An 18,535-nucleotide genomic window follows, 5' to 3' on the forward strand; every position below is an offset into this window, starting at 1 on the left:
TCTTTTATGTTCTTTGAAGATAAGCTTAAAAGTCTTTTTGTGAAAAAGAGGTTTATTTCATGTCTTTCTGATATTTAAAGGAGAATCAATTTTTATTTTGTTGTCTGTTATACACCCATTTCTTACCACTGAATTTCTCTTACCTTTTATCTGTTTTCTTTCTAGCTACTGCTCTGTAATACATTATTACTTGTGTACAGCAAGCAGCCCTCCTCACCTTTTTCCTGCTTGTGTGATTTCCCATTCCTTGTCTTTCACTTAGGTCCATCCTCTTCCTGATTTTCAGGGGAGACCCAGCTTTAGTCATTCAATCACTGATGTATCGAGTGCATTTATATGCCAGCACTAACTGGAGCTGCACAAAAATGCCTCCACCTTCTCTCCGTTCTGCTGAACTTGGATTCTCAGTGCCTCCTGAACACTTTGTGCCCACTCCCAACTGGAACATTTATCCTTTCCTGCAATGTCATTCTCATCCATACTCCATATTTCTTTCTTTCTTTTTTAAATAAAATATACTCTTATTGATTTCAAAGAGGAAGGAAGGGAGAGGGAAAGAGATAGAAACATCAATGATGAGAGAGAATCATTGATTGGCTGCTTCCTACTGGGGATTGACATGTGCCCTGACTGGGAATTGAACCACGACCTCCTGGTTCATGGGTCAACACTCAATCACTGAACCACACCAACTGGGCCCGATTTCTTTCTATTCCATCAGCACCCAGCTACTTTCAGTTTTTACTGACCTTAATAGGTATATTTAAAAATAATGTTAGAAAGCTTTATTTATTTATATAAAGTGATATTTATACCAAGGGTTTCAAATAATAGGTCTGCATAGTTTTCTAGAAGCAAGCCTGCATTTTAGGATTCTAAATTTGAATATGGTATGTTATCACTTTTCAGATATTTCTTACTGCATGCCAAGAACTGTTGTAATATTTCTGGGCAATTTTTCAACACTGAGTTGCTCTGTGAGCAAAGATAATTACTGAAGTGGTAAAACAACCAAAGCAGAACACTAACTTTACCTCAGAATATTATTTCTTTTGGTTCAAGACCAACAAGACCAAGATTGTTGGGTTTAATTCCATGTGGGCCAGTTAACTTCCCACCAATAAATACTTTTCCATATTCACATGAATATGACTAGTTTAGCGCAGACCCATTTATCATTGTCAGTGGTACAACCTTCATATCTCAAGGTTAGCAAATGCAGAAAGCAGTACATTTCAATGAAAGCATTTAAGTTAACTGGCAAGGTTTCTATTGTTTTTTTTTTTAAAGCAGTCCCAGAGACATACAAAGTGATATGTGTTGCATGTAAGTTCTTTGTAAATAGTATAAATTCATTTGGTATCTCTCTCTCTCTCTCTCCCTTTCCCCCCTCCATATATATATATATATATATATATAAGCCTAAGCGACTGTCACAACTGAAACAACCAGACGACTGAACAGGCTGCCTGGGGCAACCAATCCGGCAGGGGGGTTAGTGAGGGACAACCAAATGACTGAGCAGCAGGCTACGTGGGGCGACCAGGCTGGCAAGGGGTGTTGGTGAGGGACGACCAAACAACTGAGCAGCGGGCTGCGTGGGGCGACCAGGCCGGCGGGGTGGGGGTGGGGGGCAGTGAGGGGCAACCAAATGACCAAACAGCAGGCTGCATGGGGCAACCAGGCCAGCAGGGGGTGCAGTTAGGGGTGACCAGGCAGGGGGGGCCATTTAGGGGCGACCAGGCTGGCGGGGGGGACAGTTAGGGGTGACCAGGCTTGTGGGGGGGGAAGTTGGGGTGACTAGGCCGGCAGGGGGGGCAGTAAGGAGCAACCAGGCCAGTGGGGGTGGAGTTAGGGGCGACCAGGCTGGCGGGGGGGGGGGGCGCAGTTGGGGGTGACCAGGCTGACAGGGGGGGCAGTTGGGGGTGACCAGGCCATCGGGGGGGGCAGTTAGGGGTTGGCAGGCAGACAGGCAGGCAGGTGAGCGGTTAGGATCCCGTGGTCCCGGATTGTGAGAGGGATGTCCCGGATTGTGAGAGGGATGTCCCGGATTGTGAGAGGGATGTCCCGGATTGGTGAAGGTGCAGGCTGGGCTGAGGGGACACCCCCCTCCCACCCCCACCCCCGTGCACAAATTTCATGCACCGGGCCTCTAATATCATATAAAATAATTGTCAAAATATGAATTTCAAAACTGCAGAAGAAATAGGATAACGTTTAGAACAAGACATAGTTGGGGCCAACTTCAACAGTGAGCTTTGGGGTGAATATAAGTGATGAGGGAAAGGGGGCAGCTGCCAAACCTCGCTTGTTAGGGGATTGGTTGGTTGTTATCCGTCCAGTTCTTTCTCAAAAGGATTTCTCCAATAGTTAGATGCTACAGTAGTTAGAGTCAATCAGACAGACAAATGAAATAGGCCTGTCGCCAGGAAATAATGGGCTGATAAGTGTGTTTGAGAGAGAGTATCCTTGCAGTTGTGTTAGTAGCACAGCAGAGTAGATTGCTGAGCTTTTAAAACTTTGATCACTTCCCTGTAACTGGATCCCACTGATCTTTCCAGCAAATTGGAAAACGCCCCTCAGAAGAGAGCATAGTTTGTTCCTTCGGCATCAGACAACCAGGTCCAAAGCATTTCAGGTCCAAGAGTTAAAGAGAACTTTGAGAAGTTCTTTCTTGATGTCAGCTTTTGGTAAAATGGTTAAAGAGGTGAGGTTTGTTTCAAGCCCACCACCTGTCCTTTCTGTCCTCCCATCCTTGACGGAGATCCTGCTGTTTTTTGGCCATCTTAGGCTTCTGCCCAGACACACAGGCACTGGGGATTGTCCCATCCTCTAGACTTACCCAAAATCAGACTGTGTGTCTCATTTCTTTCAGTGCTTTTTGCAACGCAAATCACCCTGTCCATTTTTCTCCCAAGAATGCCTTTCTTTTCCTTCCTTTCTATGTATTATATACATTCAATAATGAGTGCTTCTATTTTAATGCTTTGAAATGAAGGAGTGGTTCTAATGGTGGAAAGTTTAAGCCTTGTGGCCATCTACTTGAGAGGCTTTGATAGCATGCTGATCCTGGAGTGGTGTTCTTCCAATCACTCTAACTCAAGGTCAGTCCTGGCTCCCCATCCTTTGTCTTTAAATTGATCACATATAAATTTAGAGAAAGATAAGATCTCTAGAAGTGGAGACAGTAAAGCATCATAATTGACAGCATGTCAAGAAAAAATTGAACTAGAATGGTAATTCCTTGTCTTCCTAGCTGTGTGACCTTGATGATTTATTTATCATTTCATTGGTAAGTGAGGATATTAAAGATTTACCTAATGCTTATTGTGTTGCTTCACAATATACTGTGTGTGTGTGTGTGTGTGTATACACACACACACACACACATATATATATATATATATATATATATATATATATATATATATATATATATATATGAAACTTAGCACTAATACATAATTCAAACTATATAAAAAACAAAATATGTAAGAAACAGTGCCTGGCAGAGTAAACACGCAAAAAAAAAAATAATTTCCTAAAACTGCAGTCTTTGCCACAGGGAATAAATTATCAAAGTAATTACTTAAGAAATGATCCCAATTTTTTTAAAACGTGAATGTCTAGATAGAGAAATCCCAGTGAGTACACAATACAATGAAAAATATACTACCAGAAGTTATAATCATCATTAAATTTCACAATGCCTGAAATAAAAGCATATATCCTACAAGCTTCCAAAGGGGGGAAATAACATTCAAAAGATAAAAAATTAAAATAGCATCACATTGTCCAAAGAAAAAACAGTAGAAAAGGTGGAGGAAGTCCTTCAATTTGGGGAAGGAAAATGATTTCCAACTATGAATCCTGAATATACCCGAATTCTCAATCTAGTGTGAGGACAGAACATTTCAAACATTTGAGGTCTTAAAATTCACCTCTCACATACCTTTCTTTGGGAGCAACTGGAGATGAGTTCTAACAAAAAAAGTAAATCAAGAGATGAAGATAGAGGATACAGGAGACAAGGGAACCAGCACAGGAAGGGAATGTCCAGGAATGTGCTGGGAAGTCAGGACGATAGCTGTGCAGCTATAGGCCCTGGCTATAGACTGCGGGAGCGTGGAGGGTTCCCGGAAGAACGCCTCCAAGCTGATAAAGCTGACACACTGTCTGATGTGTATGGATGTGCTGGGAGGAGATTTACACTCTAGCCGAGTTTGGGGATGAACTAGTAGCATGCTGGTCATTAACTCTAGGGAAAATTATAGCGGCTCCCCCCCAAAAAAAAGCTACTACACAGTTTTACCGTGAATATCTGCCTTGTTATATAATGCAAACACTAAATATTAACCTTACCAAGAATTATGGTATAACTATGGAGGAAGGGGGTATGGGGAGAAATGTTGTAAGAGCAAAACCTTATTTTTTTGTAGTAGGAAGTTGATAGATAACAGGAAACATGAAGAAAATGACATGTCCGTGTAGGTATTTTATTTAGCTATATAGATATAAATATGAGAATAAATGGCTCAAAATGTTGGAAATGGTTATCTTGGGAAGTGGCTTTACAGAGTAGGGAGGAATTGGGCAGGTGATTGCTTCATGTATTGATTAGAAGCCACAGCAAACATTACTAATGCTCATCATACGGCTCTTCTCTCTTTCTTGGGCAAGCGGAAGCACATTGTTTCCAAGCTCCCTTCCAGCTTGTCAGGGCCAAACAAGCAGCTCTGGCCTAGCCAGAGCACCAGTGATTTGTGTCATTTCTGGGCTACAGTGGTGCGGCCCTTCAGCACCTCTTCCTGTGCCTCAGCAACCGGGAAGGGACCAGGACAAACTGCAGGGCACCCAGTAGTCTGGAAGCCTTTCCTATGTTCTTGAACTGTGACTTCGCAGCCTAAAGAAGGGAAGATTTGGCAAACTTTTTTTAGAAAATGTATCTTCATTGATTTCAGAGAGGAAGGGAGAGGAGGGAAACAGATAGAAACATCAATGATGAGAGAGTCATTGATTGGCTGCCTCCTGCACGCCCCCTATTGGGGATGGAGCCCACAACCCAGGCATGTGCTCTTGACCGGAATCGAACCCGGGACCCTTCAGTCCACAGGTCGATGTTCTATCCACTGAGCCAAACCAGCTAGGGCCTGGAAAACTTTTCTAGATATTCTAAGCTGTGCAGGCCATATGGTTACTTTTGCAGCTACTTAACTCTGCTATTGTAGTGCAAATGAGTGAGTGGGTCTGTGTTCCAATAAAACTTTATTGAGGGACATCAAAATCTGAATTTTATAACTTTCAGATGTCATAAAATATATTCTTTTTACTTTTCTTCGAACATTCTTCTCTCACAAGATGTACAGACACAGGTAGAATTGGCCCTTAGGCCTTAGTTTGCTGACCCTGCTTTATTTTGCCCCCCATATATTTTTATTGATTTCAGAGAGGAAGGGACAGGGAGAGATAGAAACATCGTTTATCAGCTGCTTCTTGCACGCCCCCTACTGGGGATCGAACCTGCAGCCTGGGCATGTACCCTAACCAGGACTCAAAGCTGCTTACCCTGCTCTAACTATTTGAAGAATTGCTGTGCAGAAAAGCTAATATATTGTTTGTATTTAGAGGCAGGCCTAAAACTGGGAGTTGGGGGGTTTCTACTAATCAGAGCTGCCTGTGCAGAAAAGGCTGCCTCAAGGTGTCCCTGTGTTTGAAATGTTGGCATAGTGGTAAGAGGTTGCTCAGCTCCCTTTTAATTCTTATATTTCATGGCCCTATAACAATTAAATTAGATCATTTAGATAAAACTGTTTTAATGTTTTCCAAAATACAGTCACTTCCCACAGTTTTAGGACAGTTCTTAGAAAAAGTTAGATGTGTGTGTGTGTGCCTGTGTTCCCTTAAGTATTTTAAATTAAGAATCTATGGTGCCAAGGTTTGCAGACTACTTGCTAGCCTAAACATGTTTGCACACAGCAGTATTTCCTAAGTTAAATTCAATCATAATCTCCAAACATCCCTAGCCTAGACTAGCTGAAGGTATAGACTTCATTTTCATCTCATTAGGCCACCTGGAAGCTGTAATCAGTAAGTAGTCTTGGTGTTAATAGTTTTCTGCTTCATTAAAATGTTAATTTCATGGATTTAATTTCCTTTGTAAAATTTACCACTGCAGGACACTATATGCAAATTTATTCTAAAGAAGACCAATTTGCATGTCGCATTTTAGTATATTTATTTCTCTAGATTTCTGTGTATTGCTATTCCTAGATATTTAATATCTTTAGATACTTAAGGCAATTTCAGCCTAGCAAAATGAGTTTTAAAAGTAATTCTGAAAGCAATTTTCTCATCAGTGACATAACTTCCACTTCTAAGAGTGAAATATACATCCCTTTTTTCTCCCTGTAGCTCTGAACCTCCATCTTTAAAAAGAGATTCAATTGCAGTTTCAGTGAATGATCAGAATGAATCTGGATAGTGCAAGGTCAGAAAATGGATGAGCAGAATCTTTTCTGTTCTATGGTGTCTTCTCCATTATCTGTGCCAGTTTAGTACCACATTCACATTTTTCCTCCCCAAATCTTAAATTCTGGCTGATTTCCCAAAAGGGAAGGTTAATCAAAAGATCTAACCAAGAGGCTATTGCCTCCCTGATAGAGACTTAGGCTCTCCCAGTCAGTGCCCTGTAACCAGTGATCAGAATGATTGCGCTACAGGAAGTTCAGGTAAAAACGTGCTAGTGCACCCAGACCCTGTGGGTATCTTGAACATTTTCTTTCGTGTATTTGCCAGTCCCTTTCCATCTTGCTGATTCTCCTCCTAACTGCTCTCTCCTTTCAGGTCTCCTGTGCTCCCTTCCTTTGCTTTTCTGGTCTCCAGTGGAAAAGCCATTCCCTAAAGACTGTCCTCTGTTTAACTCTTCTCTCATTATATTATACTAGAGGGCCAGTGCACGAATTCGTGCATGGGTGGGGTCCCTTGGCCTGGCCGGCGATCAAGGCCTATTGGGGGACCAGCTGGTTGGGGGGAGGGACCCCGGGAGGTTGGCTGGCCGGCCCCCCAATCAGGGCCTATTAGGGGAGCTGGTCAGCAGGGGGGAGGGACCATGGGAGGTTGGCTGTGGGAGCGCACTGACCATCAGGGGACAGCTCCTGTGTTGAGCGTCTGCCCCCTGGTGGTCAGTGCACATCATAGCGACTGGTCAACCGGTCCTTCTGGTGGAAAGGTCGCTTAGGCTTTTATATATATAGAATTCATTTCTCCCTTAGACTCTACCTCCACTCTTCTATCTCCTGAGGTCTGACCTGTGTCTCCCGTAGGTGGATGGGATCATTTCATTTCAGTCTATCACCTCACCTATGTCTATACCAAACTCCTACTTCCTTCCCAACTTAATTTCTATTCACCAGCGCCACCATTCTTTTGTACTCTCCAGCTAGAAATGTTCTAGGAGGTGGCTCACAAATATTTAGTTTATTCCTTTTGATGAATGCCAAAAATTTGTCTTGGCCTAGGTAAATTGAATACAGTTGGGTTCTTCTCAGCCCAAGTATAACCAGAAAAATCTTTTCCTATTAATAATGGCCCAGTGAGATTATTGTTAGTACTCAGTCATGTACCCTCAACTTCCACCACAGCAGCATGCAGACATTTATGTTGCTCATCATTAGGCATGGGGGGTTGGGGGACAAGCCATTATTATGATCAAGAATTGCAAATCATTTGAAGTTTTTATTAAAATAAACACAAACACAATTATTCTGAAATTACTCTGTTCTCAAGCTATATAACGAATGGTTGGCCCAGGGCTAGTGGCTGCAAATAGACCTTCCCTAGTTACTTTTAAAAATAGGAGTTTAGTAAATAACATTCCACTTTATTTCTTGGATGAGTGCAACTCTCATTCATGTATATGACTGAGGTTCAAATACAACTGGGCTAATAATTCAGATGCAATAAAAAAAAATAGAGCACCCAACTTTCTGGCCAACCTGATACCATTTTCACTAATTGATAATGAGTTTAAAGCCACATACCTTTAAATTTGCCATTTTAAGATATAATTTACTACTACCTCATTGATGTTTTAATGAAAAGGAATGTTAACAAGGCTAAGACATTTTTATTAAGCCAACTATGACAGTATCCATTTAGAAGATACTAATTGGTTGCCTATAATGAGACAGCAGTGAACTAAGTGCTATCGGACATACAAAAGCATTATAACACCCATTGCTCTTCAGAAATCTATATGATCTAGTAAAATTCCTGGCTGAGTTGATAAGTTTTAGAAAACAATGAAAAACTATGAGATTAACAGCTTCCTGTTTCTCTATGATTCAGTGACGAATTCCTGAGATCTCGGACAATTTTTAGAAGTCTCAAGTGTTAATTTTCATTTGTATTCTATTTCCATAGGGGTCTAGAGCTGATGCTGAGACTACTTTTAAGTCATTCTAAATATTTAATAGAATCAAGAATGATGTCTTTTCAGGGACTCCACTCCACCCCTAAAGCAGGGACAGCTTAGTTTGATGTTGAAACCTACTTTGACCTTGGAACTTAGAGCAGGATCACACACACACACACACACACACACACACACACACGCACACACTTAAGTGAGAATAAGTTACATCACAACGGTATATGAGACAAATTAGCTTTAGAATGATTGAGCTGTTTTCTAGGCTGAAAAATACACCAGAATGCAAGTTAAGCCTTCATTTTGAATGGCAAGTTAGTGTTTCTGAGAGAGTCTTAGTGAATTTACTTTTGCTATCAAGTTGCCTTTCCCAGTGTGGGCAATGTTTTTGTATGTATAGCAATGGTTAAGAAAGGTGGAGGTTATATCCAGAGAGAGACTTAGAAGCTAGTCCAGCCAGAGAGACTGGAAGTCATACTGTGACTCTAGCTGAACCAGCGATAACAGAGTATTTCTGTAGAGAGACAAGGAAATATTGCCCCAAGAGTCACTGATGAATTTTCATAAGAATGATGGATAGTAGCAGCACCATAAAGAAAAAGCTATAGACAGAGATAAATGAACCACAAGAGAATATTCGTTTTTATGGTCATTCTACTCACTTATAAACCTTCATTTTCTCTGTCAGCCTAGATACTTACTAAAAGAAAGTTTATTCATATTATTAAATAGCAGATTTACTGTAAGCAATGTAAATTCACTGGAATAAAAGATAACCTAGTTCAACATAGAAATGTGGTAGATCATACCATTTCTCACTGTATTACAGGTCAGTGAAGGAACTGTTTAAAAATTCTCATGTGGGCCATAATTCTTTCAAATATAATTAGGTTTTCATAGTCATACCTAGAAGAATAATGGAAAACTTTTCCATTTCAGAACCATATGCAGAAATACACCATAATTCAGTCCTTTTCCATTGGACACATTCTCAATTAGAACAGTGTGTTTCTTCCACTGAGGGTAAACGTTGATTAATTGATGTTTTGTTTGTAATATGTTTCAGAAATGGAAAGAATTTCCTTTATGTTTGCAATATAATTAAATTAAGATATTTAAGTTTGTCTAAATGACTTTTGCTCCCAAACTTAACATTTTGAGAGACTTTAAAAAAAGATAATGTAAAGACCAATTGTATTCTTCCAGATTCTAACTTTTTAAAATGGTGCCTATTGAGAATACCAAAGTACAATTTGGGGGCCTTTGCTCCAGTTCTTTTATGCAATGGAGTGAGCTAACTAATGCTGAGAGGCAGGAAAACTAGCTTCTAAATTTAGTCCTTTTATTCAGCCAACTCTAAGCCTCTTTGAAAGAGTACTTAATCTCTCTGATCTTCAGTTTACCAAACTGAAAATGAGAAAGTCTTCAACTGTCTCCCAATATTAAATTCTTGAACCTAATCACCAGGGCTGTAGAATGAGAATGACCTAGGTTAAACCATCCCTGCCCCTTACTGGCTTTGCAACCTCAGATAGATTACTTAACCTAGGTCTTAAGATCCACTTCATGGGGTTATTGAGAGTATTGAATAAAATAACATGAAAGAGTACCTACATACTGTTTGGCATTCCGTGTATTTCTTTTTTTTCTTAGTCTTCGTAGTATAGAGGAGTCATTTCTCTTACAGGTGTTTCTATGTTCAGAGCCACGTGGAGAATACAAAGATGAGAACGACCTGCAGCTTTCTCTTGAGGAATATAAAGTCTAATCCAAGAGATATGATTTTGACATAAACACTTAGTATAAACTAGAAAAATGGTAAGTGCTATAAGAGAAGCTCAGAGAGAGTGGTGGGCTTTAGAGAAGGAGGACAATGTGTACATTCTCATCAAATCCCAGCGTCCCAATGACTGGGAGAAAGTAAAATATAACCTTGGGATGTTACATTATTATCACAACCATGGTGATGTGTACGTAAGAAGCGGCTGTTACCCCTTTCAGGTTGTGTCAATTTGTATTGAAAAGATAACAGATCCTGATAGGATTCACTGAGAAGGGCACATCTCCACTTCATGCCAAAATGCACCACTTGGTTTTAATTATGAGGAAACACCAGGCAAACCAAATTGAGAAACATTCCACAAAGTAACTATCAAACATTAGTTCCTGGATTGATCTGGAACAAAAAAAAGGATAATAGTGGAACAGTTGGCAAAATTTGATATATAGATTAACTAATAGCAAAGTGTCGATGTTAATGTGATTTTGTTTAAGTGTACTATCCTATATAATAAAGAGGTAATATGCAAATTGACCCTCATGCTATCGCACAAAAATGGCCACTCCCATGTGGTCAAAGATGGCCACCACAAGATGGCCGGTAGGGGATGGTAGTTGTGGGTGATCAGGCCAGCAGGGGAGGGCAGTTGGGGGCGACCGGGCCAGCAGGAGAGGGCAGTTGGGAGCAATCGGGCCGGCAAGGGAATAGTTAGAGGATGATCAGGTTGGCAGGCAGGCGAGCGGTTGGGAGCCAGAAGTCCCGGATTGTGAGAGGGATGTCTTCCTAGGGGTTCCAGATTGGAAAGGGTGCAGGCTGGTCTGAGGGACAACCCCCCTCCCCCAGTGCATGAATTTTGTGCACCGGGCCTCTAGTCTATATATATAAAAGCCCAACTGGCGTATGGTGGAACGAGAACAACCGGTCGCTATGATGCCCACTGACCACCAGGGGGCAGATGCTCAATGCAGGAGCTGCCCCCTACTGGTCAGTGTGCTTCCACAGTGAGAGTGCCGCTCAGCCAGAAGCTGGGCTCACAGCTGGTGAGTGCAGTGGCGGTGGCGGGAGCCTCTCCCACCTTCGTGGCAGTGCTAAGGAGTGGCAAGTCAAGTGGTAAGGAGCGAGCAGGCAGGTGGTTAGGAGCGAGCAGGCGGGCGGTTAGGAGTGAGAGGTCCCGGATTGCAAGAGGCACAGGCTGGGCTGAGCACTGCCCTCTTCCCCCCCCCCACCCCGGGGGGCATTAATTTAGTGCATTTGGCCTCTAGTGGTTGTATAAGATGCTAACATTTGGGGAAGTGCGTGAAGTTTTCTGGAAGTCTTTTTAGTACTTTGCAACATTTTTTGTAAACCTGAAATTATTTCAAAGCAAAAGTTAGAAAGATAATGGATTCTCATATAGTATAAATTCTTTGCATTTTAAGGTAGTTTAAGAAATGACATAAAAGTTTTAGATTTATATGTGAGAATTAAGGAAAGCTAAGTGCCACTGCAAAGCACTTAAAATTTAAAAATATTTTACAGGTTTCACTCAACTCACAACCAAAAACTATGCACACGAATATGAGTACAGATTACTTAGATCTCTCTTAGAGAATTGCTCTGTCTTCTGCAGCAGGACTGTTTTCTAACAGTTAGACTTTTTGTTACATCTGAATATCTCCATGTTAAAAAAAAAAAAGCCTAATTTACCAATTCTTTTTTCTTTCCCAGTTTATTTTTAGTAATTGCATTTTATTTAGTTTTCTGTAATGAACCAAGTGAAAAGCAGTTGTGGTAAATAAATCATGTGCAGGGGAAAGCAATACATTATCATTAGGATTCCATTATCATTTAATTAGGCATTCCATTATTGAATTGGTGTCTCTGGCTTCTCCTGGTCTCTGACTAATCCTGAAACAAATCCTTCTTTGTGGACAAATATTAGCCTGTAGTAATTAGAGTATTCTTCTAAGCTGAGGCTTTTCATTAAACCTCTTTCTGATTAAGATAGCTCCCCAAGTACAGACTGATTTAATTTCATGTGATTTATCCACTTGTGTATCAATGTCTGGTGGAAATTGTTTTTAACATCAGAGGATTAGAAATATTAAAATCATCTTTATAGTCACAGGTCTTGCTGTTTGAATGGTTCTATAAACCTACATTTGATGTCACTTTGCTAAATTTAAGAGTATAGCAAGTGCTGTAACAGGCTGTCATAGAAAACAATACACTGATTCTATTTTATATTAAAATATTGAGCTTAGAGTTAGTACATTCTGTGTTCCTTGGGTTTAGGAATCAATTTTCATTCCAAATATTTCAACATATTAAATGTGCTGTTCTCTTTTATCAAAAGTTCAGTGTCACCAGAAACAAGCAGATTATAGATAAACATCCTGAATTAGGGGCCTCCATGGATATGAATGTTATTTGTTTTGTTATGTTTTTAACTCCTTGGACTTGACCATTATTGCCTCTTGACCCTCTATCTTCCTTCTGCTTTTCCTCTAGTTTCCAATGGTGAACATTTAATCTTGTCCAAAGTCTGTTTATGTAGTTATTTTCACTTTTTATAACAAAGCCCTTATTAAGATCTGATTATCTTTACAAGAGAGTTATGACTCCAAATTGAAACCCAGTCCTTACCCTTAAGCAAATAGGATGGTCAGTAAACATTGACAGAAGACTTAAAGAAACACTAAAATAAAATGAGCACAACCTAACAAGTTCAGTAGAAAGGGTAGCATGGTGGGAAAGCTGCTGCATCTCTTTATTATTATTAATATTGAAAGAAAAATTAAATAGAGTGAAATGCACAGACTTTAAATGTACAATTTGATGTAATGCATACCTAATCTAGATATAAAATCTTTCTCCCACCCAGAAAATTGACTCATGCCCCCTTTCAATCAGTGTGCATGACCACAGCCCACTACGGTACCACGGATTAATTTTGCCTGCATTATATAGTTCTTTAATTAATCAAAGTCCACATCAAAAGTCTATCACTGACAATAACATGGAACAGAACAAAAGGACGTTCAGACACTGCACCAACACTCTGTGTGCCTTGGCCAAAACACTTAACCTCTCTGGGCCCTGTCCACAGTGTTCCATTAGGTCCGTTTTCGGCAAACTGCGGCTCTTTGGCCCCTTGAGTGTGGCTCTTGCACAAAATACCATGGTCTGGGCGAGTCTATTTTGAAGAAGTGGCGTTAGAAGAAGTTTAAAAAATTTGGCTCTCAAAAGAAATTTCAATTGTTGTACTGTTGATATTTGGCTCTGTTGACAAATGAGTTTGCCAACCACTGCATTAGGTGATCCTCATGATTCCTTAAAGATCTTACACTCTGCATACATTTGTAATCTCAAAGCCCCCCCTCCCCCCCTCCATCCACTTGGTTCCCTGGGCCAGCAACAAACCTGGGCTCTGTTCACCTTTTCACTCTGTGACATCAGATCTTCCTTATAACTTTGTTGGACATGTCACTTCCTTTGGCCTCTACCTTCCATTTCTTGTCTTTCCTGCCTTACAATGATCATCAAATGCTCTTCCTACCTCTCTTGCCCTTGGTCCTCTCCAAACCATTCTTTCATTGCCCCCACGGTAATTCTTGCTAAAATGAAACCATGGATCCCTTCCTGTTAAAAATCCTGAAGTGGTTCTCCACCACTTGAGCTGTTTCTCCCACCTGCAGAACTGAGTTCCAATTCCCAAGTTTGACAATGAGGGCCTTTACTGCCTGCCTCCAACCTGCTCTTAGTGCCACAGCCCCACCCTGCTCTCTGCCAGAGGTTCACTCTGTCCCTTCCCCTTCTCCCTTCTCCTCCCCTCCCTCCACCTGCCCTGCCTGTTCCCTCCCCCCTTACAGATGCACCTCTGGTCTGTTTAGGGCACTATGCATGCCTGTCTCCCTGGTTCTGTTGTGAACTCATGAGTGAGGTTAGGGCCTGTGTTTTACTTATCTCTTTATCTTCAGCATCTAACATATGACTTTCATCACGCAAGTGCTAAGGCTGGTCGTAATACCGGGTCACAGTCTTATTAGGACTTGAAGTTGATAAGTTAAAAAAAAAAATCATATGGATGTTTTCATGGGTTTCTGGCCACTTGATCAAGCCTGATTCTGAGTTTTTCTTTCCAGTAGCTGTCATGGTAATATTGGGTTAAAGGTGGACAGTTTGTGGTGTATTTGGAGAGAAGGGTGTACTAATAGGAGGCATCAAAGCAGTGAATCCTGTTGGTATAAGAGGGCTGGTCCTGTGCTTTTTCATTTCTGTCTCAAACCTGACTTGTGTGCTTATCTTTTTAGTTCTAGGATGTAGGTTACTATTTCTACGAATGAACATCATTTCCCTCTAAAACCAAAAATGACTGGTAAATATTGACCTGAGTGCCTAGAACACCAGTATTTATAGCCCTGTTTGTTCCTCGTGGTTCGCTCTGTTCTGATTGTTTTCCAGGTTTTGGCTCTGCCTTGCATTGTGAGTCAGCGTTGCTGCCCAAATTATATAACTCAACCTGTACTTTCCTCTTTCCACACGTAGGGAAGAACCTCGACGCTGTCCACGACATCACGGTGGCGTACCCTCACAACATCCCGCAGACGGAGAAGCACCTCCTGCAGGGGGACTTCCCCAGAGAGATCCACTTCCACGTGCACCGCTACCCAGTGGACACCCTGCCCGCGTCCAAGGAGGACCTGCAGCTCTGGTGCCACAAGCGGTGGGAGGAGAAGGAGGAGAGGCTGCGCTCCTTCTACCGAGGGCAGAAGGACTTCTGCTTCACCGGGCAGCCTGTCATCCCTCCGTGCAAGTCTGAGCTCAGGGTCCTCGTGGTCAAATTTCTCTCTATACTCTATTGGACCCTGTTCAGCCCTGCCATGTGCCTACTCATATATTTGTACAGTCTTGTTCGGTGGTATTTTATAATCACCATTGTCATCTTTGTACTGCAAGAGAGAATATTTGGTGGGCTGGAGATCATGGAACTTGCATGCTACCGATTTTTACACAAACAGTCACATTCAAATGCAAAGAAAGAAGAGTAAGATTATAAGGTCCACAGTGTGACAACCTAGGAAATATTTGGGAAATGTAAGCCTTTGTAACTGAGATGCGTTTTTGCATGGCTAGGTCGAATATTTCCTACTACCATCATTATTTGTTAAAGGTACTTTGCACTTAGTTTTGTGGAAAAATATTGCCACACACGAATTTTTTTTTAAATCTCTGAATGTAATTTCAACATGCATAGCAGGGAGCAATTGCTGTGAATTAACTCGGGCCAGAGTATTCTTAAACAATCATCAAGCTGTTCACAGACAAGGTGCACACAAGGTTTTCTCAAAGGCTCAATCCCATTTTCTAACGAACTGCGTACGAGAGGCAGACCTGGAGCCTGCGAGCACTGGCCCGGCTCAGCTGCTGGCACTTCCTCCTGGCCCCTCCCTCCCAACTCCTTTCTGTGCCAATCAAACCACTGCTTCCTTCCTTCAGACCAGAAAACAGAAAACTCTTGTCCTTTAACTGACCAAACATTTTGATAGAAGCCCTTCATTATTCATAAGAGACCGCGGCGGTTAGCCTTGCGCCGACCTGGGCATCAGAAGACCACCTGTGCCCTTTTCTCCTGTGGAGAACAAGCCCTGGGCTGTCTCAGGGCAACGGCAGGCTCTCCTCTTAGAAACCTTCATTTACTTTTTAATGGTAGGAACTGATCCAGTTTAGTTCCTCACTTCTACTTAATCACGCATGCTTAGTGCTGGGTTCTCTACAGCGTGTCAGCAGGTGTAGCCTCTTGTGTGTTAAAAACAGTAAAATCACTTTTTTAAAGGCAAGTGTAGACCGTTCCGTTGCTGCAGTCAGAAACTCTCCTTTGAAGTTGTCTCTTTTGAAATATTTCTCCAAAACCTGCCTACAAAAGGAAGGTTAGTGTATTTTCTACATGCGCACGGGTCTCTTTTTCCATTAAAATAACAACAAAACCCTTGCAGACAAGGCAGTAATGGTTTATTCTAAATTACTGAACCCTTGTAGCCTTGACAAGCTCTCTTAAAACCAAATAATACAAAAATGAATCCTTTTTATTTATTTTTTAGTAACAAGGGAGGGATCTCATTTTTACTCCTAGGCTTCCTCTTTCAATAGTAAAATGTAAACCCAGTTTTGACCAGTTGTTCACCTAAATATTCTAGTCATTTGGAGTCAGTGGAAAACCCAGTGAACCAGCAGCACCAGCCTCCTGAGGCATGAAAAGCACATGGTGGTGTTTCCCCTTGACTGAAGCCGCCACTGCTTTTTTGTTACATAATGAGGATGCTCCTTAGAGCAGCAGAAAATCGGAGGCAATTTAAAGGCTTGAGCTGTTAGCAAACCTGTCAGCTTTACTCCTGCCTCGAACCAGCCTCAAAAGCTGTGTATTGCTCCATGTACTCTCTTGGCATGAATGCCTTCCCCTTACTTCCATCTCATTTCTGCTCGACGGTGACTTCTACCAACAGTTGAAACATGAGGTACGCACATCGTGAGCTGAACTTACCGAGCGGTTTCTTTGAGAAAGTCCTGTCTGCGCAGAGCACTGGACACCCGTCCTCACTGGGGAGGACTAGCTAGGGCCTCCGCTGACGCACCAGCCATCTGTAACGGCCCTCGAGGCTGCTAAACCGCCAGGAGCGCCTCATCAGTTATCGTGTGCATCTGCTGCAAGCCCAGCTGCGTGTCGTTTTTAGGGTATTTTTATTTTATTTTAATATTTTTCCTAATAAAGGAGGTTTCTAATTTAGGTTTCTCTCAGGCTTCCTTTGGTTATATTTGGAAACACACAACTAGTCTTAACAACCAGGATGGCGACTGTCCTGGGCGTAGGGGAGAGGTGCTCACACTGCAGCCCCTCTTCCAGCCTCACCGCTCGCTGCTCCCGGGCACGGCCTGAACGCTGCACCGGTGGGAGGGAAGTCCTTTCCTTCCTCTGTTAATGTTTTTTCTCAAAAAAATAACACGTTTAAGATAAAATGCAAATTTTTTTTAACCTGCCCAAAATTCATAAGCACTAAAACTGAGGTATAGAGACTCTGTACTTCAAAAAAAAAGAGTTGCTTATTTATGTTTTCCAACACACTTGTATTTTCTCTTATTTAAAGAAATACACGGTTTCTGATCTGGAACTTAGAGCTATCTAAAGTTGGCAGGGAAATGTCAAGTAGAAATTAATTTAGCTTCTGTGTTGTGGTCGCCTCAGGAAGGACCTCTCTGTGGACTCAGAGCAGCTGCTAGGCACCCACTCATCGCCCTTTCAGGCCTTCGCAGGTAAGCTCATCGGCCTTTGAAGTATTTAGACCAGTGATGGGCAACCTTTTGAGCTTGGTGTGTCAAACTTTGCCAAAAAACTGAGCATAACTCTGGTAGTGTGTCACTTTGAGGAAAAAACATTATTTCGCGATATTTATAGTTTAAATAACATAAATGTTTCATCCTCGGCATGCGGCCGCCTCAGCGGCCGCGTGTCATCAGAAATGGCACTGACACGTGTGTCAGAGGTTCGCCATCACTGATTTAGAGTGCTGTGCGTCCACCCGGGTACGCTTTCAGTGAAGAGCGCGTGGTTTACAGAGGCCGTGCACTTTCCACTGAAAACGGGGGCCCAGGACAAAGGCACTCGTTCCTCCACCAGAAATCTTTCACGAAACAGCCAAAGGAATTGTGAAACTCAGTGGAAGAACGTGGCAAAGGGTTAGAAGAAAAGTAAGTGTTAGAGCCCATCATTTAAAACTCCTAATAAAACCCTTCCTTGTTTGTGATACTACTACACACAGATTAGGGGGAAATAACAGCGTCCACTTAAGTCACTTGGAAATGAGTGAATTCCCCCAGGACTGGACTCTGCCGAAAGGACTTGGACCTCTGGCCCCACCCCACGACCCGGCACTTACACAAGAGACTCTGAGGGGGAGTGTGTGTGGGGGGGGGGCTGTTGGTATTCAATTGTTTACATTTCTTTATGTAAATAATGTGCTTTCAGTGCCTTAGTTACAGGTCCCTTTCTTTTTCTTGTTCCAAGAATTTTACAAGGTGTTTCTTAGGTAAGTCTCTTCGCTACTCACTGGGAGTGGTTCATAAGCCACCGAGCACTGTGGTAAACGCGACTCAGATGCCACCAGGAGAGCCTGGCGCTGAGGCTCCGGGAGCCTGAGAACTAGTATGCCAAGAACACGCATGGTCTCGTCACAGGTGCGCTTCAGATTAGATGTGGCCCAAAGGGTGTCTTGTACCGACCTTAAATCTTTATATCAGAAGAGAGTCTTGGTTTTGGTAATTTATTTTTTAAAGGGTCATTATGTGCAAAACAC

The 18,535-nt window shown here is 42.0% G+C and overlaps 1 protein-coding gene across 2 annotated transcripts in view; it reads left to right on the plus strand.

The window, feature by feature from the left end:
* Positions 1-17,322, plus strand: part of LCLAT1 (lysocardiolipin acyltransferase 1) — a 130,145-nt gene extending 112,823 nt beyond the window's left edge. For both annotated transcript variants that reach the window (XM_028140167.2, XM_028140168.2), the window contains exon 6: positions 14,736-17,322. In XM_028140167.2, the coding sequence (XP_027995968.2) occupies positions 14,736-15,238 (503 nt within the window). In that variant the 3' untranslated portion in view covers positions 15,239-17,322. The remainder of the gene's footprint in view (positions 1-14,735) is intronic.
* Positions 17,323-18,535: the final 1,213 nt, after the last annotated feature.

Source organism: Eptesicus fuscus, chromosome 16, assembly GCF_027574615.1.
Source record: "Eptesicus fuscus isolate TK198812 chromosome 16, DD_ASM_mEF_20220401, whole genome shotgun sequence".
In the NCBI taxonomy this organism is placed as follows: Eukaryota; Metazoa; Chordata; class Mammalia; order Chiroptera; family Vespertilionidae; genus Eptesicus; species Eptesicus fuscus.